The sequence below is a fragment of the Meriones unguiculatus genome, chromosome 11 (genome assembly GCF_030254825.1).
Source record: "Meriones unguiculatus strain TT.TT164.6M chromosome 11, Bangor_MerUng_6.1, whole genome shotgun sequence".
Taxonomy (NCBI): domain Eukaryota; kingdom Metazoa; phylum Chordata; class Mammalia; order Rodentia; family Muridae; genus Meriones; species Meriones unguiculatus.
In genome coordinates, this window is record NC_083359.1 from 91762034 (window position 1) to 91784272 (window position 22239).

Sequence of the window (22239 nt, forward strand, 5' to 3'; positions counted from 1 at the left end):
CTGCACCTGATATCACAAGGAAAGGTTGTTTAGAACTAGGCTGTATTTTACATTATTTTATGTGAACCCGTGTTTTTCCTTCATCTGTGTATAGGTACCATGTATGTTTCCTGATACCCTCAGAAAAGGGCATGGGATGCTCTGGAACTGGAGCTACAGGTGATGTAGGTGTTAGGAACCTGACCTAGGACTTCGGCCAGGATATATATCAAGTGCTCTTAACCACTGAGCCACCTCTTCAGCCCCTGCAATGAGACTTTAATTCATATCCTAGTCAAGATTTTCAGTCCATGAACATTTATTACACGTGCCTGGGAGTGCTTAAGACTGTGTACCCCGCTCAGGTGTTATGGTTCATGCTAGTAATCATAGCACTGGGGAGACTGAGGCAAGAAAATTGCCATGAGGTTGTGGTCAGCCTGGACTACAAAGCAAGGCACCGTCTCAAAAACTAAAACCAATCAAACAACAATAACAAAAGGCTCTTTGAATCAAGAAATAAAAGATGCTGATTTTAGTCTGGCTGGATGGTTCATGAATGTTTGTTATCACAGTACTCAGGAGCCTAAGTTGGGCTATGTAGTGAGAAATTTCAAAAAGAAAAGGATAGGGAGCTAGAGAGATGGCTCAGTAGTTAAGAGCACTTGCTGCTCTTCCAAAAGACCTGGGTTTGATTCCCAGCACCACCCTGGCAGCTCATACCCATCTATAACTACAGTTCTATGGGATACAATACCTTCTTCAGACCTCCATGGGTATCAGGCATGTAACTGGTGTACAGAGAGACATACATGTAGGCAAAAACACCCATACACATAAAACAGAAGTGTAAAATGGAAAGAAAGGAAACAAACAAGAAATCATTCCTTGTCCTGAAGAAATTGCTCAGTGGTTAAGAGCACATACTATTCTTGTATTTTTCTTTCTTTCTTTCTTTCTTTCTTTCTTTCTTTCTTTCTTTCTTTCTTTCTCTCTCTCTCTCTCTTTCTTTCTTTCTTGTTTCTTTATTTTTCTTTTTTGTTTGTTTGCTTGTTTGTTTGTTATTTTTTGTTTGGGGGTTGTGTTGTTGTTGTTGAGACATGGATTCTCTCTGTGTAGCTCTGACTATCCTAGAACTTTCTTTGTAGACTAGGCTGGCCTCAAACTCACAGAGATCCACCTGCCTCCCAAGTGCTGGAATTAAAGGCATGTGCCACCACACTTGGCTGTGAGCACATACTATTCTTACAGAGAACCCAAGTTTGATTCCCAGCACCCACATCAGGCAGCTCACAACTGCCTGTAACTCCAGCTCCTGGGCATCTGATTCTTTTCTGACCTCCTCTTACAAGCGCGCTTGCACGCGTGTGCATGCGCACACACAGAGACACAAGTAATAATTTTAAAAAATGTTTAAAGAAAAAAAATTAAAAAAAAAAAACTCTATTTGGTTAGTGCTGTGACAAGTTCATGTGCAGATATAAGGTACAGGCTCCCAGAGGTGATCTTTATACTCAAGGCTGCAGAGCCAGGAGGACCAACAGAGGAGAGCCTGAAAGTGGCAGGGGTGGGGCGAAGGGTATGTGAGGTGATGCCAACTGAATGGAACACAAGGGCGAATGTCAGAGGTTTGTGAGCACAGCTTGTTCAGGGCACTCTAAATGTTTAAGCACATCTAGAGCCAAATGTGATGTACTAGGTCAGGGCAGGGAAGTGGGGACAGGATAGAAGAAGCTGGAGTGATAAATAGGGGCCAGATCACAAAGGACTCTGTGTAACGTGCTGAAGAGATTGGATTTTTCCCCCCTGAAGGTGATGGAAAGCAAATGAGGAATTTTAAGCAGGGGAGAGACATGATCAAATTTGCATTTTAGAAATAGCAACCATGGAGGATGGGTTAGAAGATGAGGCTGAGAGCAGGGAATAATTTAGTAGGCTACTGCTGTGATGAGTGAAAAATGATGAGGGCCTGAACTCAGCAAAGAGGTAGTGGGCATTTAAAGATCAGGGGACAGCAATGACAAATCGTGACTTCTTGTCAGTTGTCAGGAGAGAAAAGAGGCCAGGTGACTCCATCTTCCAGCTTAGCATCTTAGAGAGGGTCAGAATGGAAGAGAAAAGAGGAAAGACAGGAAGGGCATGAACACAGATAGACCTCTCCCATGCTTTAAGCGCTGTGCAGAGAATTCTACGTCTATCCTCTTATCCTTTGCAATAAAGTCGTCTGATAGTTCACCAGCCCAGAAGAGAAATAAGAATTCAGAAAGCTTAAACTTAGGTCTTAACCAGCACAGGTGTTTTCAGATCCTGGCCTGAGGTAGGTGTGTTGGGAGAGGGTGACTATAGCTTGACTGAAAGCCTACTGTGTGTGGATGCCAGTGACCCTTGCACTTCTGCTCTGCTCCACAGAAAGAGACCCTAAGTCTGGGAAGGTGTTGTGTACATAGGAGAGTAAGCTCGGAGACATCTGTTTCCAACGCATCTCTGACTCAAAGAACATTGCTACATGTGTGCAAACCCAGCACATGGGAGGCAGAGGCAGGCAGGTCGGGAGTCCAGTGCCGATCCACGTGGCACATAACAAATTCCAGGCAAGCTGAGGCTGCGTGAGACCCTCTCACAAACCATGACAGCAGCGGCAACAGCAGAAGTACAAGGTAGGTTTTTCTAAGAACAAGATTCAGCATAATCCCTAGGTGCCAGTAAATGAAAAGCTCCCGGATCAAATGTTTTTCCTTCCTCTGAACTCTCCTGGAGCATCCAGTGCTGTCTTAGTCACTGTTCTATTGCTGTGAAGAGTCAACTAATTGAACTGGGGCTGGCTTACAGTTTCATAGGTTTAGTCCATCAGCAGCATGGAAGGAAGCATGGTGGCACGTAGGCAGGCACGGTGCTGGAGAAATAGCTTCAGAGTTCTATATCTGGATGGCAGGCAGCAGGAGGACAGAGCCACTAGGCCTGGTTGGGCAGCTTAAAACCCCAGGGTCCACCCCCAGCCATATACTTTCTCCAACAAGGCCACACCCCCTAATCCCTCTCAAGTAGTGCCACCCGCCAATGACCACACGTTTAAATACATGAGTCTATAGGGCCATGCCTGTTCAAATTACCACACGTGACAACCCAGAAATGTTCTTTTCTGATTCTGTAGTGAGTTCAAGAAAACAGTGTCTGATTCCCAGGGCCCATTGAACTGGGTCTCAATTGTGTTAGACAACCAAGAAAAGGGAAAACCCAGTAATTCAGCCAGTAGGAGGTAGGGTCAAGTTCTTAGTTAGGGTTTCTTTCTTCCTTTTTTTTTTTTTTTTTTTTTTTTTTTTTTTTTTTGAGACAGGTCTCTTCTACAGGGCCCTGGCTGTCCTGGAACTAACTCACTCTGTAGACCAGGCAGGCCTCAAACACACAGAGCTCTACCTGCCTCTACCTCCTGAGTGCTGGGACTCCCGAGTGGTGGCTCATGCCCAGCTCTTAGAGTTTCTATTGTTGTGTTTTTGTTTTTTGTTTTTTTTTTTTTTTTAAAAAAAAGGAGGAAAACATTTTATTTCAGCTCATACTTCATGTTCTCTCATTAAGGCAGCCAGGGTAGATGTGATGTGACCAGTTGCCTGAGTCCCTCGTTTGTCTTCTCTGAAATGACAAATTATAACCTGGAATTCTGAATTAAATAGATCCTTTTCTGCCTTACTTTGCTTTCTGCCAGGGTCTTTAACCCAGCAACACAAAGAAACTAGAACAGCTACGTAATTAAATTCCTTCGTAATAGGACTGCCCTCTCTCGTTTCTCCTCCTCCTCAAGGTGTCTAGCCACACAACAGGCCCTGGAGAGTGTGTTGCTGTCACTGTAGAAGAGAATCAGGGACCAAATGGAGGACGTTAGTCCTTCTTCAGTAGCCTCCACCCCCCCCAGGTACCACCATCCCCTAACCAGTCATGCTAGATACCCATCCAGAATGCTTGTTCACTTCTCTCCCTCTTTTTCAACCCAGTGCCTTTACTTCCTGTGTAGTTCTTGAAACTCCCTCTTCCTGAAGTTCCTACCACCACCTAAAACAGGCTTTATCACTCTCCTGTATTATAGCAATAGCTTGTTGACTCGTCTCTGCTTCCAGCCCTCCATCCTCACTCCACCTACCAACCAGTCACCAAAGGGAGCTACCCAGAATTCAGATCTGGCCATGTTATTTCCCAGCTCACTCTTCAGTTTTTCTTGTATCTCTTTGTGCATATGTATGTTTACCACAGCATATGTGCAGAAGTCAGGGGACAACTAGCAGAGGTTGGTTCTCGCCTTTTGTCCTGTGGGACCCCTGGGATTGAACTCTGGTCCTCAGTCTTGGCGGCAAGCGCCTTTAATTCAAAGCCATCTCTCCAGTCTCCAGTTTACTGTCTAAAGTTCTCTGATAAACCAGATGTGCTGCTGTACTCATGTAATCCCAGCACCAGGGAGACTGAAAGGGCAAAACTGCAAGAATTACAGCCTGGGCCACTTAGCAAGAGCCAAGACCAATATCGCAAATGAATAAATAAAGCTTTCCAGTGGACTTAAAGTGCTTAGTCTGACACACGAGATGTCTGCCTCTGGCCCTGCCAAAGCTCAGCCTTCTATTGCATCCCTCTACCCGTTGCGCCTTCTCACTCTCAGCAAAAGGCCTCTGCAAGAAGCAAGAAGTCTCTTCATTGCTCTGCTGTATCTGCCTTTGTGTTTCTGGCTTCTTGAACATCTCTGTTGCACTTTCTGCTTAGATTTTGTTTGTTTTTGTTTTTCTTTTTAATTTTCTTTTGGATAATTCTTCATTGTCAGTGGCTCAGTTGCCACTCATCCAAGAAGGAGATGGAGAACAGAATCACTTGATCAAATCAGGATTATGGTTTGAACCCCTCTTTTGGTCAAATAATCCTCTGAAGACTGCTCCATCATGGATCTGAATATATTTCCTTATATCTGCTAAAAGGGCTGTCTTCCTGCTAGTTTTTAAACCTCATGAATACAAGAGAGTGTCTTACTCATCTTTTTATCATGTATCTAACACATGGTAGGATATTTGTTAATAGGAATAATTACCACAATTTCTCATATTCTCACTTGAACAAAGTCAATAACAGATATAGGTAGGTAGATAGTTTGGTAGTAGGTAGATACATAAGTAGATAGATAGATAGATAAATAGATAGATAGATAGATATAGCTATAGATATAGTTTAATTGCTTCTTCAGTTAAGAGTTCAGATTAATATCTCTTTAAGGATGAATTAAAATCCCCAAGCGAAGGCATAGAGTCATAATCACAGAGAGAGGGATGAGACTAGATTCCTAAAAGCCTTGTTTAGGATTAGGGATGTAGCTCAGCTGATAGGCTGCTTGTGTAGCGCATGCTCAGTGTAGCCATGCTGCCCTGAGAGTCACTGTGTAGACACGGCTGGCCTTGAACTCACAGCAGTCCTCCTGCCTCTTCTTTCCCAAGTGTTGGCATGAAAGGCGTGTGCCACCATGCCTGATTTAGGTGTTGCTGAGGACTGAACCTTGAGCTCCACAGAAGCCAGGCAATCTTTGCATCAACTGAGCTACATCTCCATTCTAAACAAGACTTTTAAAAAGCCACTCTCTCTTCTCCATCTCTCCTCCTTTTCCATCTCACTCTCAGTTTGAATTGATGGCTCTAGATTACACTTGGGGTTCTTAACTCATCTATAAAGAAATTACATGACTTTGAACTTGTAACCCTTTGACAGAAAAAGAAGGAAAAGGAGAAAAAAATAAAATAAAATAAAAGAGAACTTTAAAAAGAATTGGGCTGGATGATGATGATAACGCACACCTTTAATCCCAGCATTCAGAAGGCAGAGACAGCCAGATCTTGGTGAGTTCAAGTCAGCCTGATCTGCAGATCGAATTCCTGGACATCAGGGCTACGAAGAAGATAGAAGAAGGAGGAGGATGAGGAAGAAGAAAGAAGAAGAAAGAAGAGGTGAAAGGGGCTGGAGAGATGGCTCAGCAGTTGAGAACAGTGGCTGCTCTTCCAGAGGTCCAAGTTCAATTTCTAGCACCCAGATGATAACCCACAACCAGGTATAACTCCAGTTCTAGGGGATCCAATACTCTTCTGGCTTCCACGGGCCACATACATAATTGCACGTGCATACACACATGATATACATAAGCAAAACACTTATAAACATAAAATGAAAGTAATTTAAAGAAGAGGATGATAAACAAGAGGAGAAATACCAGGTGGGTCCCACTTCACAGGATCTGACACCCTCTCTGACCTCAGCAGCACACACGTGGCATCCATTCACACAAACACAGACATGTGCGACAATTTTTAAATTCTTTAAAGAAAGAGAAAGCAAAAGAAATGTTCATTTCTGGGTGGAAAGATTACTCAATGCAGACTCAGCAGGCACCTTGCAGAGAGACCTGCAGTAGAAGAACTTCCACCGAGGAAGACCAAATCTTTGAGCTTCTTCCAGTTTGTGAGGGATCAGATTTACCCAACAGAGATTTATCTAACCTACTTCCTCTCCACGGAGCATCCAAATACTCAAATACTTTTGAAATTATTTTTTTGTGTTTGTAGATGTTGGGAGACTAAACACACATTTACAAACATTCTTCAGTGGTGATGGAGTGTTAATCTATTAGGATGCCTACTTGTGGTCATTTATTAGAAGCCCATCTTTTATTTTGTTTTGAGATGCTGTCTCACTGTGTAGTCCAGGTTGGATTTGAACTCATAGCAGTCCCTGTTTCAACCTCCCAAATACTGAGAGTATAAATAGACATCACCATAACAGGCCTAGGAATCCTTCATCTTGACTCTACACATATTTGGGGGTTACTTTGAACTCCTGATCACCTTGCCTTTACTTTGTCCTTTGCCTTTCAAACACACCTGGATCTTTTTTTTTTTTTTTAAGGCATATTTTTATATAGCTCAGGCTGTCCTGGAACTCATAATTCCCTGCCTCAGGCCTCTCCAGTGCTGGGATTACAAGCATGCACTAGCATGCCTGACACTTGACACATGTGCTGGTTAGTTTATATCAACTTGACATAGGCCAGAGTCATCTAGAAAGAGGAAAAGTCAATTGAAAAAATGTCTCCATAAGATTGGCTTCTAGAACTGGGTGCAGTGGCACACACCTGCAATCCCAGCACTCAGGGAAGCAGAGACAGATGGATCTCTGTGAGTTCAAGGTCAGCCTGGTCTACAGAGTGAGCCCAGGACAGCTACACAGAGAAACCCTGTCTCAAAAAAAAAAAAAAAAGATTGGCTTGTAGGCAAGTCAATGTGGAGCATTTTCTTGACTAATGATTGATGAGGGAGGACCCTTATCCCTCCCACTGTGGGCAGTACTACCCCTGGGCAGGTAGGCATAGGTTGTTCAAGAAAGCCAGCTAAGGAGCTGGAAAAATGACTCGGGAGTTAAAAGTCTTTAGTGTTCCTGAAGAGGATCAGAATTCAATTCCCAGCACCTACATGGTGGCTCACAACTGCATTTAATGCCAGTTCCAGAGGGCCCAACACCATCTTCTGAGGTTCATGAGGTTCACTCATGCACACATGTGGTGACACATGCACATTCGGGCACACACACAGATATAAAACATTTTTTAAGGCAGGCCAGGCAAGCTGTAGAGAGTGAACCAGGAATCAGATTTTCTCTGTGGTCTCTGTGGTCTCTGCGTGAGGTCCTGCCCTGACTTCCCTCCAGGAGGAACTATGATCAGGATATACAAGCCAAACAAACCCTTTCCTCCTCAGGTTGCTGATGGTTATGGTATTTATCACAACAATACAAAGTAAATGAGAACAGGAATTGGGTATTGTATGAATGGCCAGGCCATGTTGGAGGGACGAATGAAGAAAGATGTGAGGGCTTTGAGCTAGAAAAGCTGCTGAGTGCTCACAGCTTATTGATCTGCTGTTGTGAGAGGTTAGAAGATAATGGTGAGAGCCGTGTAGATGACGGAGGCCTTGTGAAGTTACAGAGGGAAGCAAAGACTATCAGGACTTTTAATGTAATATTTTTATATTAAGAATTCGTCGTTTCTGATCATCTGGGCCTAAAGAATAAGCTATGATTAACCACAGACCAGCACCACTGATTTGGGGGGCATGAAAGCTGCAGAATTGAAGAGGTTGTAGAGGCTGAGGCTTGGCACTAGTTCTCAGGGTTGGAGCCCCTGAAGGGAATCCAGGAGATGCCATTGGTAAAGACATAGCCTCATCAAGATTGACCTGTCTGCCTCCTAAATGCTTGGACTAAAGGCAGGTACCACCACACCTGGCCTGCTTTCAGGAATTCTGAAGCCTTCTGACTTCTTCATGGAGCACACATGCAAGCATCCATACATGCAGGTATAAATAAATCTAAAAACAAAAACTAAAGTTATATTATGCCTTTGTACGTGTGTTGTGTGTGTGTTTGTGTTTGAGACTGCGTATGATGGCTTGAATAAGAACGGCTCCCATAAGCTCATATAATTTAATTGCCACTGATAAGGGAGCAGCACTACTTGAGAAGGATCAGGAAGTGTGGATTTGTTGGAGTAGGCGTGGCCTTGTAGTAGGAAGTGAGTCACCGGGAAAGAGTGTGAAGGTTCAAAAGCCCCAGCCAGTCCCAGTGTTGCTCTCTCTCTTCCTGCTGCCTGCAGGACTAGATCTAGAACTCTCAGCTACCTCTCCAGCATCACACCCACTTACCTGAGACCGTGCTTCCTGCCATGACAACTGCAGGCTAAGCCTCCGAAACTGTAAGCAAGTTCCAATGAAACGTTTTCTTTTATGAGAGTTGCCTCTTCACAGCAGGACAGTGACCAAGACACAGGGCACAGTATGTGGCTTCTGCTTCCCTGGAACTCACGATGTAGACCAGGCTGGCCTTGAATCCATAGAAATACATCTGCCTTTACCTCCTGAGTGTTGGTGTTAAAGGTGTACACCACCATGCTCCGCTTATACTATGCTTTTTATTGTGTTATTAACATGAGATATTAGGGATAAATCAGAAAGGAAACGTTACTGGTTTAATAGTGATGTGTTTGTTTTTCAGCATGACAAGGGGTCAAATGTGCTGGTTAGTTTTTGTCAACTTGACACAAGCTAGTGTCATCTGGAAAGAGAGGGTGTCAGCTGAGAAAATGTTTCCATCAGGTTGGCTTACAGACTATCTAAGCTGCATTTTCTTGATTAAGGGTAGATATGGGAGGGCCCATCCCATTGTGGGTAGTGCCACCTCTGGGCATATGGTCCTAGGCTGTATAAAAGAAAGCCAGCTGAGCAATCTGTAGCAGGCAAGCCAGTAAGTGGCATTATAGCCTTTGCTTTAGTCCTGCCTCCGGGTTCCTGCCTTGACCACTGCCCCGGCTTCTCTTGATAGACTACAGAGTGAAAGCTGAAATAAAGCCTCTCTTTTCCAAGTTGATTTCCTCCTCAATATTTCATCACACTGATAGAAAGCAGATTAGAGCAGAACCTAATTTCCAAAGCCCACAGGAGATTGAAAACACTATTCTCCTGTTTAAAAAGAAAAAAAAAAATTCAACATGGAAACAGCAGAGTTCAGCCAAGTATGGGAATCCTCTGATTACCATGTCTTGTGTAATCACACAGGTCACAACCCAGGAACCCAGCTCTAGGAAAAGAGTTTCCAAAACAAGCTCAACTCCCTCTAATTTATTAGAGGTCGTGTGTGTGTGTGTGTGTGTGTGTGTGTGTGTGTCCATCCACTTTGTTTTGTGAGGGTTTTTTGCTATTGTTTGTTACATTCCTTCATTTGGGAAGTGGTGCAAATATGCCATTGAGCATAATGGTCAGAGAACAACTTGCAGGGGCCAGTTCTCTCCTTCCATCACGTGGCTTCCAGAGATCAAAGAGGTTAGCATGCTTGGCACCAACTGCCTTTACCTACTGAGTCATTACACCAGCCCCACCGTCTTTTCTGAGACAGTCTCTCACTTGACTGGAATTCACCAACTAGGCTATGTAGCTGGGCTTTTTGGCTGCTTCACTGAGTTCTTGTATTACCACCCTTCCCCATCTCAATCCCTTCCAACCCTCCCCCAACACTAGCTAATCGAGAAAGAAGGTTGGGGGGGGAGTATTGTAGCTCTTTTTACACTACTTCCTGCCTATTAGGGTCATCGAGTTCCTAGGGACAAATCTAATCTCCAACCAACAACCCAGTGATCCAGCAATCCAGCAATCCAACAGCAGCAGCAGCAGCAGCAGGAACCAGCAGCAGAGGCAGGGGCAGGGAGAGCACAGCCACTACAGGCCCATTGGGGAGCTCTCACATTTATACCCTCTCACGAGTCCCCAGAATTCCAGACGCAAACTATCTGCAGCTGACAGAATTCACGTCCCTCCAGGAGCATGAGACAAATCATAGTTGTGGCTGTGGACAGTCTGCAGCAGCCCCATATCCCACACCTGGGATTAAAACAAAAAACATATTCGTATAACATAACTGGTTTTGTTTTGCCTACAGCACTTAATATTCCCAGGCAGTCTCCCATCCAAGTACTAACCAGGCCCGAGCCTGCTTAGCTTCTGAGCTCAGATGAGATTGGACACATTCAAGGTGGTATGGCTATAGACCAGACCATAACTGGGGTTTGAAAGAAACCAGAGAGCTCAGATGAGATTGGACACATTCAAGGTGGTATGGCTATAGACCAGACCATAACTGGGGTTTGAAAGAAACCAGAATCCTCACTACAAGGCTTGCTGGCCAGAAAGCCCCCAGAATCCACCTATCTCTTCCTCCTTGGTGTTGGGATTACAAGTGTGTCCCTCTTTGCCTTTTTTAAAATGTAGGTTCTAAGAATTAAACTCAGGTCCTTATGCTTACTGATTTAGTCATCTTGCCAGCACACAGAGTTGCCTTTAATTCATATATGTTATCCCAAGTAATAAAGTGGGATTTCTTATAGCTTTATGCCTAAATTCTTAGACTACTGTAGCTTTTTGTTTTTATCCTCTCTCTCTCTATCTCTGCTACTTTGTTTTTGAGTTCTTCATGGGTTTTTCTCCTGTCTCCTAACAATATCTTCTCCTGGCTCAGCTGTCACCAACTGTCTTCTCTTCTCGCTCTGCTAGCTCAGTTCTTTCAATCGTCTCTTATTTTCCCTCAGCTCGATCCCTTTTCTTCTCTCTAGTCCTACTCTCTCTTCTTCCTGAACCAGCTGCCTTTTCCGACCCTAGGCCTGCCTACTGCTCCCAGCTCTCAGCCTCTGCTGGCTTTTTCTAGCCTCTCCTGTTCCCAGACTTCCAAGCGGACTGCCACTGAAGGGGACAGGGTCCTTTAAAGGCCCAGGCATGAAAAAATAAATCACACTGCAGACTACTGAGGTCCTTTTTTAATAAATCTCTGGGGCTGTAGAGAGGGTTCCGAGGGTAAGAGCACACACGCTCTTGCAGATGATTCAGCTTCAGTTCCTAGTACCCAACATGTCAGCTTACAACAATTGCCTATAACTCCAAACCCAGAGGACCAGGTGCTGTCCGCTGATCTCTGTGGATACTAGTCATACAAAAAAAAAAAATTTTTTTTTAAATCAAATCTTTTTAAAAGAGAAAGAAAATGCTTTGGGAGCCTGGCATAACTGCTATAGCTATTCTTTTATTGTTCCTATACTGCATGTGAAAAAGCTTGCTCCCTCTCCCTCTTTGTCCCTCAGTTTACCCAGGATCCCTGTAAAAAGGGGACTGTAGCTTTAGTCTAAAGCTCACCAACAGAAAAACTTCCGTGAGCCTGATAAAGACCAGGTTTAATGAGCCATGAGGTCCCCACCTACCACCGCCCCTCCCCATCTGGCACCAACCAAAGCTTTGGACAAGCTAGGAACCCCCACACACACCCTGCCCCGAGGCCTTTGCCCTGGGTCCAGAGTCTGACTCCTACCTACTTATGGCAATGAGAGCACCTAGAGGCCACATGCAAGAGACGTCCCTTGTTTTTCAGGTACTGAGAATTATAATCCCTAAATCCTGGCAGTTCCTGGGATCACAAAGAAAGCAGAGGCAGCGTGGAGGCTTGGGGAGGGGCGCCCATACCAGATTCTGTGGTCTGCGTGCTGCCTAAGAGAAACAGGTAGGTAATTTGTCAGAGGCCAGAGACTGAAGCAACAGTTTTTGCTGTTAGCGTAGACAGTGCTGGGGATCCAGTGTCGGGAAGTCTTGGGAAGAGATTCCCCAGAAGAGAAAGAAGAGAGTCAAGTGTGGCCCCGAGCTGACCGTTTACGCCTTCCGCATTCAGGAAACCATGACAGCTGCAGTAACACTTGAAACAATGGCCAGTGGAGAGGAATATGAGCCGAGGAACTGTGTGGTGTGTGGAGACCGAGCCACAGGCTATCATTTCCATGCCCTGACTTGTGAGGGCTGCAAGGGCTTCTTCAGGTGAAAACTTTCTCCCCCATCGAAATAACCCCCACAATCCTATCAGTCACCTTTAAACACTGGCACATCTCCAGGTTTACCAAGCTCCGATACTCTCGCAGCTAAGCTAGACTATCCTGTGTTTAACACCCTAGAGCTTGCTGACCACAACACTCTATGAAACTGGTAACATAGTAACAAGCAGGCCAACCAGGTATCCTGGAGACACAGCCTATCCGACGAGAGCACTTGCTTAGCACATCCTATCTACAAAGTACCAAGTTGATACCACACAATGCAGGTTCCTGAGTGACTCTGCGTTCCCATGAAAATGCTCCGACTGCCTCTGAAGACCTCTGGGCCCAGCTCAGATTAGCCTGTGGCTAAATCAATTAGTCTCTTAGACACGTATCCTTTCAGCCTCACCTTCTACGCACCTGCATGCTCACTGCCATCTCAAACCCTGCAGAGTCTGTCTCTCTCTCTCTCTCTCTTGCAGACGAACAGTCAGCAAAACCATTAGTCCCATGTGTCCATTTGCTGGAAGCTGTGAGGTCAGCAAGGCCCAGAGACGCCACTGTCCAGCCTGCAGGTTGCAGAAGTGTCTAAATGCTGGCATGAGGAAAGACAGTGAGTTGAGCCCCTTAGCACCCCAGGAATCCATTGGCTGCGCCTCTCTGCTTTTTTGTATCCCTAATATAGCTCATGGTCCACAGAGCAGGCAGATTAAGCTTTTTGAAACTAATCAGATTAGGCCTCTGTTTTCAAAGCTTCTAGTCTCTCTTTTTCAAAATGTTTCTTTTTAATGTGTAGAAGCGTTTGCCTGCATATATGTCTGAGCGCCATGTGCACAACTGGTACCTACAGAGGCTACAAGAGGGTATTGGATCTCTTAGAACTGGCATTACAAATGGCTATGAGGTTGCCATGTGAGTACAGGGAGGATGTTTTTTGTTTTGTTTTGTTTTGTTTCTGTAGTCCTAGCTGTCCTGGACTCACTTTGTAGACCAGGCTGGCCTCGAACTCACAGTGATCCACTTGCCTCTGCTGGAATTAAAGGCATGTGCCACCACGCCGGGCTACCAATCTCTTTTAAGGTAGATGATTTTATTCATATCTCCCTTCCAACCTGTCGCCTTCTATGTACTTCTTGGTTAGCCACTGCTGCTGCTTCTGTGCCAGGTAACTGTGCTGTGCTCCCAGCGGAAGCTGGTCTCTTACAACTTTAGTTGCCTGAGTCAGTCAGCTAAAAAGTAGTCACAGTTCAGAATCAAGCCTGTGTGCCTCTCTCTTGCTTTTCCGTATCACACTCTTTTCTGACCTAGAGCAGTGGAAAGGACACGATAGCAGCCAAATGACCTTGACCAACCTGTATCACTTGGTTTATGACTGTGGAAGTCCTACTGGTGTCTGCTCTCCTGAAAACTGTGAACTCTGCCCTGCGTGAGTTAGAATTGCTATATCCAGTGACACGTAGCCTCAGAACCTTTGCGATGCTATGCAAATACAAAGTGATGTTTTCAATATCAAGACCCGTCTTCAATGTTCCCAAGGAGCCAAACATCTTACGTGCGCCCCACTCCCTTCTTTCCCATGATGCACTGTTTTGTGCTGCAGCGTATCACAGACAAATGTGAGGTTGGTGGAAGTGGTCAAGGAGGCACTCCCCTGCCGCCTGGACACAATAGTTCAGTGAAGTCCAAGGAAGCCTCAGAAACCCTTTCTTCCTTGGTCCTTTCTTGTATGGGGAGACTGAACAGGCCCAGCTCAAGGACTGGCAGAAAGCTGCTCTCTGCTGCTCTCAACAGCTCTGACACCTTTCTTGCCTGGCAGTGATACTGTCAGCGGAGGCGCTGGCACTGCGGCGAGCCAGGCAGGCACGGCGGAGGGCACAGAAAGCATCCCTGCAACTGAGTCAGGAGCAGAAGGAGCTGGTCCAGACCCTCCTGGGGGCCCACACTCGCCATATGGGTTCCACATTTGACCAGTTTGTGAAGTTCAAGGTGAGAACTTACAGGATTCGGCCTGGGTGCCACCAAGGAGGTGGCCTGAGGGAGGGGGCTAATGGACCATGTCCTAACAGAGAACAGATCTCCAGAACCCTAGAATGGGCGGGTTCCTTGGAGAGGAAAACAAAACAAAACACATCTCAAATGATTCGGGTGAAGCCTCAAGGACAGCCAAGGCTGAGGCCTCTCACTCATGCTCTGACCTCTACAGCCTCCAGCTTTCCTGTTCCTCCATCACCGGCCCTTCCCGCCTCTGGTCCCCGTGTTGACTCTGCTCACACACTTCGCAGATATCAATACTTTCATGGTGCAGCAGATCATCAAGTTCACCAAGGATCTGCCCCTTTTCCGGTGAGTAGCGCATCGCCTTTTGGGAAGGAAGTGCTTCGTAAATCACACCAGGATCTGAGTAGAGTCGCTTATCCCTTAGCCTTGCTAAGTGCTCGGTCTTACATTTTCAGCTTTATTGGCATCAGTCAGGCCTTTTGGATGTACAGACTTAAGTCTAAAGTACCCTTGTTTTCTGCCCCTCACAGGTCCCTATCCATGGAGGACCAGATCTCCCTTCTCAAGGGAGCGGCTGTGGAAATATTACACATCTCACTGAACACCACCTTCTGTCTTCAAACACAGAATTTCCTCTGTGGACCTCTTTGCTACAAAATGGAAGATGCAGTTCATGGTGAGATGGAAGAGCAGTACAGGGGATGGATCCTTAGGGTGTGAGGTAAAGAGCGATGCCCAGGAGGCTCCTAAGCCTACCACCTCTCACAGCAGGGTTCCAGTATGACTTTGTGGAGGTGATTTTTCGCTTCCATATAACGCTGAAACGACTACGGCTCCAAGAGCCTGAGTATGTGCTCATGGCTGCCCTGGCCCTCTTCTCTCCTGGTGAGAATCATCCAAAAGCCGAGAAACTCTCAGCCCCTTTAATCCAGCCCTGACCACCTAGCTTTCAACCTATAGAGTGGGTCTACACCACTCTCCGCCCCTGTTCAGTCCGAGGCTCCCCACCCATGTCCCCTGCCACCTCGTCCTTCCCGGTCTCCTATCTCAGACAGGCCTGGAGTTACCCAGAGGGAAGAGATCAATCGGCTCCAAGAGGAGATGGCGCTGATTTTATACAACCACATTACGGAACAACAGCCAAGGCTCCAAAGTCGGTAGGTAGGAGGCTGGGGACTCAGGGTCTGCACTGTGGGAAGGCAGGGATCTGAGAAACACTGAGCTGGGGATGAATGAATTTTACTATTGCTTCCTTCGGGAAACCAGGTACTTAGGAATCTAGACCTTCCTTTCGGCCATCCCATCATGCATAGTTCCAGGATCCAAATTGCAGGGACTGCTGTTTCATCTCACTTTTCCAAGATTTTTTTTTTTTTTTTTTTTTATTCAGTAGAGATGCAAAGTAGGAGCTCATAGCCTGTGTGTAATAGCATTCCTGAGATTGGTAACATCCATCACCTCACCTCTCCAACTTTTCCAAACTACAACAAAAATGTCAAAGTCTTGCCCATTCTTCCTCTTCATTGTATCAGTTCCTTGAAGTTTTCGGTCCCATTGATGTTATGTTCTCATTCACAGTTTCATGAACAGAGCCTCTAGGTAGTTCGAAGTCCAGGCTAGGAAGTTTATACTGCTTTCGTTCTGCTCACTCCTTGATCAATCAGTTTGCTAAGAGGGAGAAGCTTTATCCCACAGAACAACACACCCGCCTTCTAGAACTCAATCTAGGAGGCTCCTTGTTCAGATTCTACCCAGTTGATATTTTAGCCAAGTCTAGTATTCTCTTTGCACTTGACCTCAAAGCCCTGCGTTCAGGAAAAACTAGGCACAAAAAAGGAAGACAGTATTAATCTCCCTTCTTGGAGATTTCTGAAAATATAGTATGTGCCATCCAGAGCATGATTTTCTAATGTATAAACTTAGCCTCTCTGAGGGGCAGTTCAGGGGATGAGGCTCTCAAGACAAGACTCCCAGCTGCCTTATCTCCCTGCTACTTTCTCCAAAGGTTTCTGTACGCGAAGCTGATGGGCCTGTTGGCTGAGCTCCGGAGTATAAACAATACATACTCATACGAAATACATCGCATCCAAGGACTGTCTGCTATGATGCCGCTGCTTGGGGAAATCTGCAGCTGAGGCCCTGGCTCAAATTCTTCCACAGACCCCCTCGGATACACTGGGCTGGAACAGGGAAATTGCTGGTACCCGAGATGGGAACCAGCAGAAAGGGCTCAGTGGTGGCAATGAAACGCTGAATAGCAACTGTCTGTGTGGTCATCCATCAGTGGGTTATGGAGGGGGTGGAGGGCAGAGGGTTGGGGGTTGGGGTGACCATTGGGCCAAAGTTGTTCTCCGGAAACACGGAAGATGGGAAAGAAGGAAGGGTCAGGGCTAGGTGGTAAAGTTCCTTCTGGGGATGGGTGGGCCCCTTCTTTGGTCTTTGCCTGACCAAAGATTTAGCTCTTTAACCCTACTTTCCCAACCTGGGGAGGCTGAGGAATGGAAAAACGGGAAACTTGGGATAGGAAACTTTTTTTTCTTCTCCCTATTTTCATGCAGATTTTTCTGCTCTGAAGAAGGAGCTGATATCTTAGTCAAACAAAAATAATGAAGAAAGTAGGGTGAGGGGAGCCAGACATATCCCTTAATCCTTCTTTAGTCCAGAGCCATATAGCTTGTGGAAAATTATACTGGGGCTGATGGCAGAATTGGGAACCTCAAACCATGGCCTACTTGGAAAATGACTGTGAGGCAGTTCCAGTTCTGAAGAGGACATCGTCCTGTCCCCCACTCTGCCCATGGGATCTAGAAGTCATCCAGCAAGGTAGGCCTGGGAGGGACCTAGCTAGGCTCCGGTCCTTGCTCGCGCATCTGACTCAAAGGTTCCAGCTGCTGTGGAGGCCGCCTCCAGGACAACCTCAGCCCACAGTGATGCTGAAGCCACAATGGAATCTGTTGCGCCAGTGATTGAGGAAGGCTCCGAGGGCTAGGGTGACAGGAAGGGGGCGCATCTTCTTCTCCAGCACAGCACCAACACACCAGTTACTATCCACCAAGCCTGCCAGGGGAAAGATTGTTGACCTGGCTGTTTAGCAGGACTTGGAGTAAGGAGTCAACGGAAGTAAAGTAGAGCCTGCCCCCGACGCTCCACAGCCCCATACCCCTCACCAATTTTAAATGTTACAACAACCCTCACCTCTGAACACCATATCGGCCTGGGGCAGAGTCAGGTGGTAACCAAAGGAGAAGGTTGTATCTTGTAGCCTTGTATTTGCCTCAAACTCCACTCCAACCTGAACCTGAGAAGCAAGGACAGAAAAAAAACGAGAGGACCATCAGTCGTCATGACTACCAGAGGAGTTCTGACAGGGCATCAGCAAGCTAGAACGTTCACATGTGTGAAAAGGTCTACTGAGCGAGGGTAGGAAGACCAATAGACCAGGAGCCTGGGGAGATTGGAGAAGCGGGAGATCCGGACTGGTTTACCGGGTTAGCGAATGAACTCAGCCGTCTCACCTGTTCGTTTGCCTTGTGGTAATAACTGGCGTGGGCCCCACCTGACCCAACATTCAGTGTGGCTACCCAATGTACAGCTGGGGGAGTGGGGGGAAGGAAGTACAGAGGGAGAAGACGGTTACTATGGTAAATACAGGCAAGGAACCCCCCCCCAAAAAAAAGCCCCGAGTCGCGCCTCCTCACCACCATTTCGCTTGGTCCCGTATGTACCTGAGTACTTCCCAGCCAGAGTCAAGATGGCGCCCTCTTCACCTGGTCGCCGGTGATAAACTAGTTCTCCTCCTAGCACCAACCGATGAGTGATGCTCTGTAGGAAGTGAGCAACCATGATCACTGTGGGAGAGCGAGGAGACAAGAGTCAGGTTTACTCTCTTACTGTCCAGTCATCCCTACCCAAGCTTGTCCAGAAGGTGCCGTTTATAATCCCCAATCTGCACTGAAGAGAAAATAGCACGATTGACTTTTTTGTTTTTTCCTAACGGACAGGCAAGAACTCTGTCCCAGTTCCCCACCTGATTCCCCAATCAGGTCTGGATTTCCCAGGGTCAGAGTGGCTGTGTAGTCATCTCCCCGATACTCGCCATCAAACTGCCACGTCAGGAACTTGGCCTGCTGTGTCTGGGTGGGGACAGTAAGAAATAAAATACCCTTCCCTCTTTTAACGTCCGATATTGCCTCTGCTCCTCCCCCTGCGTCCCCCAAGGCAGGATACCCATGGAGGAGAGAGAGAAGTGCCTCGGTGGATGGAGGCGGGAACTGTAGGTCACCTGGAAGACAGCCTTAGCTCGCAGCCGCTCTGCCAGCAGAAGCAAGACCTGGGCGTTGAGACTGCCGCTGCTGTCCATATCCCCCACCACAGTGGGGAACACCTGTGAAGGGGCGTAGACAGTAAAGCTGGGATGAGGAGGTGGCTTTAGTCACCGCAACACGGGCACAGAGATTTCAGGAACGTCACACAGTGCCCCCTAGTGGACGCGCCGAAGACAAACTCTAGCATCCCTGCACGGGGAACAGTTACTTCTCTATCCTCTCCCATTCAGAAGAGGCACATTTCCTCCTCCTCAAGCCCTCCGTGCGGATCCCTCACCTCTGTGGGGCTAAGCTGCCAGTCCCCTGCATAGGCGGCATGGAGGTGATAGCCTGGCAAGCCCAGTGCACTCATGTGCACAGTATGAGACACCTGAAGAGAAAAGAGACGACGGAGATCATAGCATCCTACTTCACTTCGGTTCCGTATCCCGCCCTTCACCTTTTTCCCATCCAGGGAGCCTTTTAAAAACCTCAAGCCAAGCCGCGAGGTGGTGGCGTACGCCTTTGATCCCAGCCCTCTGAGGCAGAGGCAGGCCGATCTTTGTGAGTTTTAGGCCAGCCTGGTCTACAGCACGAGTTTCAGGACAGCCAAGGCTACACAGAGAAACTGTCTCGAAAAACAAAACAAAAAACACCTCAACTCTTCAGAGGGTCACTGGAATTTTAAGCAACAAGTCCCCCAGGCAAAGGAGGTAAAAGGGAGCCCACATCTTCCCTCACTTGTCCCACACAGCCTGGCTAAGACTGGAGTGAAAGGTGTGAAGAACAATCCGGATCCAGGGGCAGGCAGGGAGGAGCAGTAGGAAGGGGCCAGAGAGTGGGAGCACCTGGAAATGGCTGCTCAGAACCTTGTTGACAACCAGCTTCACGCCCTCCATCTGTGCTGGGAATACATCTGGAGGGAGTGAGGAGAAGGGAAGGAACAAGCAGAAATAAGGACCCCTAGCCAAGGAGATAGGTTCCCCTTTCAGTCCCCTAGGAAGCCCTGGAGGAACTGACCTCCTTTCTAATCCTGCAACAAAATGCTCCACTCTGAACCTCTGATCCTTCCTGAGTGCTGGATGCTCCAGCCGTGATCTCCCCTTTCTGTTTACATCACTGGACATCAGCATTCAAGGTCCTCCCCTCCTCTATCCCCCCAACCTGAGACACCCAAAGGCTAAGTGAGGTCTCACCTTTGCACAACCGGTGCAGCTCATCGAAGCTCCCGGGGTTGGGCAGCGGTTCCTCCCGACGGGGGCCCCGGCGGGGTAAGGTCCCCATCGGTGCCAGGCCCAGGGTGTTCCCCATTTTAGTCCAGAGGACAGGGAGGGGTCGGGGTTAGGCTGGGAAAACTATCGCTCCCTCTATCCCCCACGGGCTCCACCCCCCATCATCAGGCTCCCCGGTTTCAGAAACTTCCATATAGTTCGATGCTAGACCTGCAAAAGGAACAGTAGGGGGAAAGCGCATCTATGGGAAAATTGAATCCCAGGCACATTCCCGCCCATCGTTGATCCCTCGCCCCCACCTGTCACCCATGTCCGCTCCCCCAGTATCTAGTCTTACCCACGACCACAGGCTTCAGCTAACGTCCTAGTTTCTCTCTTCCTCATCCCACGTCCCAAGGTTCTGCTCGCAATGGAAAATGAGCCCTTACCATCTCAGACCATCCTGCTGCCCCTTTCCCCTAGGCACACCCCGGTCATCTTGATGGGGCAGCCATCTTGAGTAATGGCAGAACTACAGCTTCAGCCTGTATTCCCAGCATAGTCGCGGGCGCCATCTTGGAACTGGGCAAAGGAAGCGCTCAAAGACCCAGCCCACCCAATGATGAAAAAAGGTGCCTCGATTTCCCAATGACCAATGGGAGAGTAGGAAACAGAAGAGTGGCAGGCCTGACAGCCCCAGAGCTTCAGTCCGGTGCTGCATTGGCGAGTGGGAGTTTGTGGGTGGCCCTTTAGACTTGGGTCGAAGGCCGCCTCACTAAGATCGCCCAGCCTCTTCAAGGTCGAAATAAACTTGTGAGCATTCAAGACACTAGAGGGAGCATTTTGTCGCTTGGACCACTGGAGCGCCTTAACCCGGACGTGAGAAAAGTGAAACTAGAGTTTGAGTTTGGAGACGTATTTTATGAAGGATTGCTAAAGACTGAGAAGACGTAGTTCACAGTACCCTCCACCTTCCTGAAAGCCGCCAGGGAATCCCCACCGCCCTCCACATACCTCCAAGGCTGCTACTCACAAACACAGCTCTCTCCTAGAAAACAGAACCCTACCACTACTCCCGCCTCCCTCTGGAGTTCACATGATGGCTGTGAGAGTGGGCAGAGGAGCGGGTCGTGGGCAGAACCAGTTCCTCAAGCATCTGCCCTCTCTAGTTAGTACTGCTTTGCAGAAAAGAAAAAGAGAATCTAGGAATACGACTACAGCCTGAAGTTACACTCTGTCCCCAGGGCCAGGGGCGAGCAGTCATGTGGCCCTAGAGCTCCCCCGCGAGACAGCTGGAAAGGGGCAAGATTTCGTGGTCCTTGACTGGTTTCCACACTTCCTCCCCCGTACCTCTGAGTAATGTTACAGTGTACACAGGGCAAGCTTTGGGGACACACCGGTGAGAGATAGGAACTTTTTCAGTATCCCCTTAGCTGATTCCACTGGAGAGCTCTGAGCCTAGGGAATGTACCTCTGTCCTCCCACACAATTAGAGCTGGGACAAGGGCCAGGGCCTAACTGATAAGGTGATCAAATGACCAAGCACCTTTGACCTTTATTTGGACAGAGCCTTGTAACTGCTGAGGTTGGGAGCAGGAGGGCAGAGACTTTTTCTGAATCTGTTTTGGGAGGTACTCATTAATTGATGAGAACCCAGAAATGCAACATCAATGCTTTGGACTTTTATTTCATGATTATTTTAAAAGAACTCCATTGATGAAACCTTTCAAATGCAATAGTTCCAGTGCATTTTCTCTGTGTATCTTTGTATGTGAGGGGTGTGTATTGTGTGCTCTCGTGCCCCCTTCCTATCTCATTGCACATTAACTCAGTCAGTTGTACCTGTTCTGACTTGTATTCCTGTAACCCCCATTCCCCGCTACCTCCGATTTCAACTCCTTTTCCATTTTTTTCTTTTCTCATCTTCCTTCCTTCCTTCCTTTTTCTTTCTTTCTTTCTTTAAAGGCAGGGTCTCACTATGCAGCCCTGGAACTCACTAGATCTCGCTGGCCTCACAGAGATCAGTTTGCCTCTGCCTCCCCAGTGCTGCCATGAAGGGACTGTGCCACCATGCCTAGATCCTTTTTCCATTCTTCTGTTCCCAAATACCTCTCTGCCAAATTTCTCTGAAGGGGTGTAGGGTTGGAGAGACGAAATCTATCCATAGTGAGGTAAAGACGACAAGGGCTAAGGGCTTCGTGTCAGAGCTTCCCAGAGAAAGAACCCCGATTGCCTGCTATGCATAAACCCATCAACCCCAGGCCATGATCCCAAAAGAATAAATAAATCATAAGCAGATCTTGGCCTACACTAGAGTTTATACCCTGCCTCTCTCTCATTCTAA

General features: G+C 47.3%; 2 protein-coding genes, 1 long non-coding RNA gene and 1 pseudogene across 12 annotated transcripts; 2 read left to right on the plus strand and 2 right to left on the minus strand.

Annotated features, from left to right (window-relative positions):
* The first annotated feature begins 1691 nt into the window (after positions 1–1691).
* Positions 1692–8317, plus strand: LOC132646395 (uncharacterized). The gene is made up of 3 exons (XR_009584638.1): positions 1692–2296; positions 2389–2636; positions 5808–8317. It is a non-coding gene; the product is annotated as an uncharacterized LOC132646395 (long non-coding RNA).
* A 2147-nt stretch (positions 8318–10464) lies between these two features.
* Positions 10465–10583, minus strand: LOC132646549 (5S ribosomal RNA; annotated as a pseudogene).
* Positions 10584–11807: 1224 nt separating this feature from the next.
* On the plus strand, positions 11808–16641 carry Nr1i3 (nuclear receptor subfamily 1 group I member 3). 4 transcript variants are annotated; one of them, XM_021647123.2, is made up of 9 exons: positions 11808–11949; positions 12244–12386; positions 12865–12995; positions 14199–14368; positions 14586–14725; positions 14911–15056; positions 15149–15265; positions 15432–15537; positions 16386–16641. In XM_021647123.2, the coding sequence occupies exons 1-9, from the start codon at positions 11896–11898 to the stop codon at positions 16513–16515; spliced, it is 1137 nt and encodes a 378-aa protein (XP_021502798.2). In that variant the 5' UTR covers positions 11808–11895; the 3' UTR covers positions 16516–16641. The 4 variants fall into 4 exon arrangements, with proteins under 4 accessions (XP_021502798.2, XP_021502799.2, XP_060220643.1 ...); XM_021647124.2 differs by having other exon boundaries at positions 15152–15265; XM_021647126.2 differs by having other exon boundaries at positions 11884–12078.
* Tomm40l (translocase of outer mitochondrial membrane 40 like) lies at positions 15734–22216 on the minus strand. 7 transcript variants are annotated; one of them, XM_060364663.1, is made up of 10 exons: positions 20345–22216; positions 19881–20126; positions 19533–19600; positions 18983–19075; positions 18663–18764; positions 18408–18513; positions 18079–18228; positions 17896–17972; positions 17576–17678; positions 15734–17437 (listed from the first exon to the last, which is right to left on the minus strand). In XM_060364663.1, exons 2-10 carry the CDS (start codon positions 19993–19995, stop codon positions 17298–17300), a joined length of 954 nt encoding a protein of 317 aa, XP_060220646.1. In that variant the 5' UTR covers positions 19996–20126; positions 20345–22216; the 3' UTR covers positions 15734–17297. The 7 variants fall into 7 exon arrangements, with proteins under 7 accessions (XP_060220646.1, XP_060220647.1, XP_060220648.1 ...); XM_060364664.1 differs by having other exon boundaries at positions 20254–22216; XM_060364665.1 differs by having other exon boundaries at positions 19881–20157; positions 20254–22216.
* Positions 22217–22239: the final 23 nt, after the last annotated feature.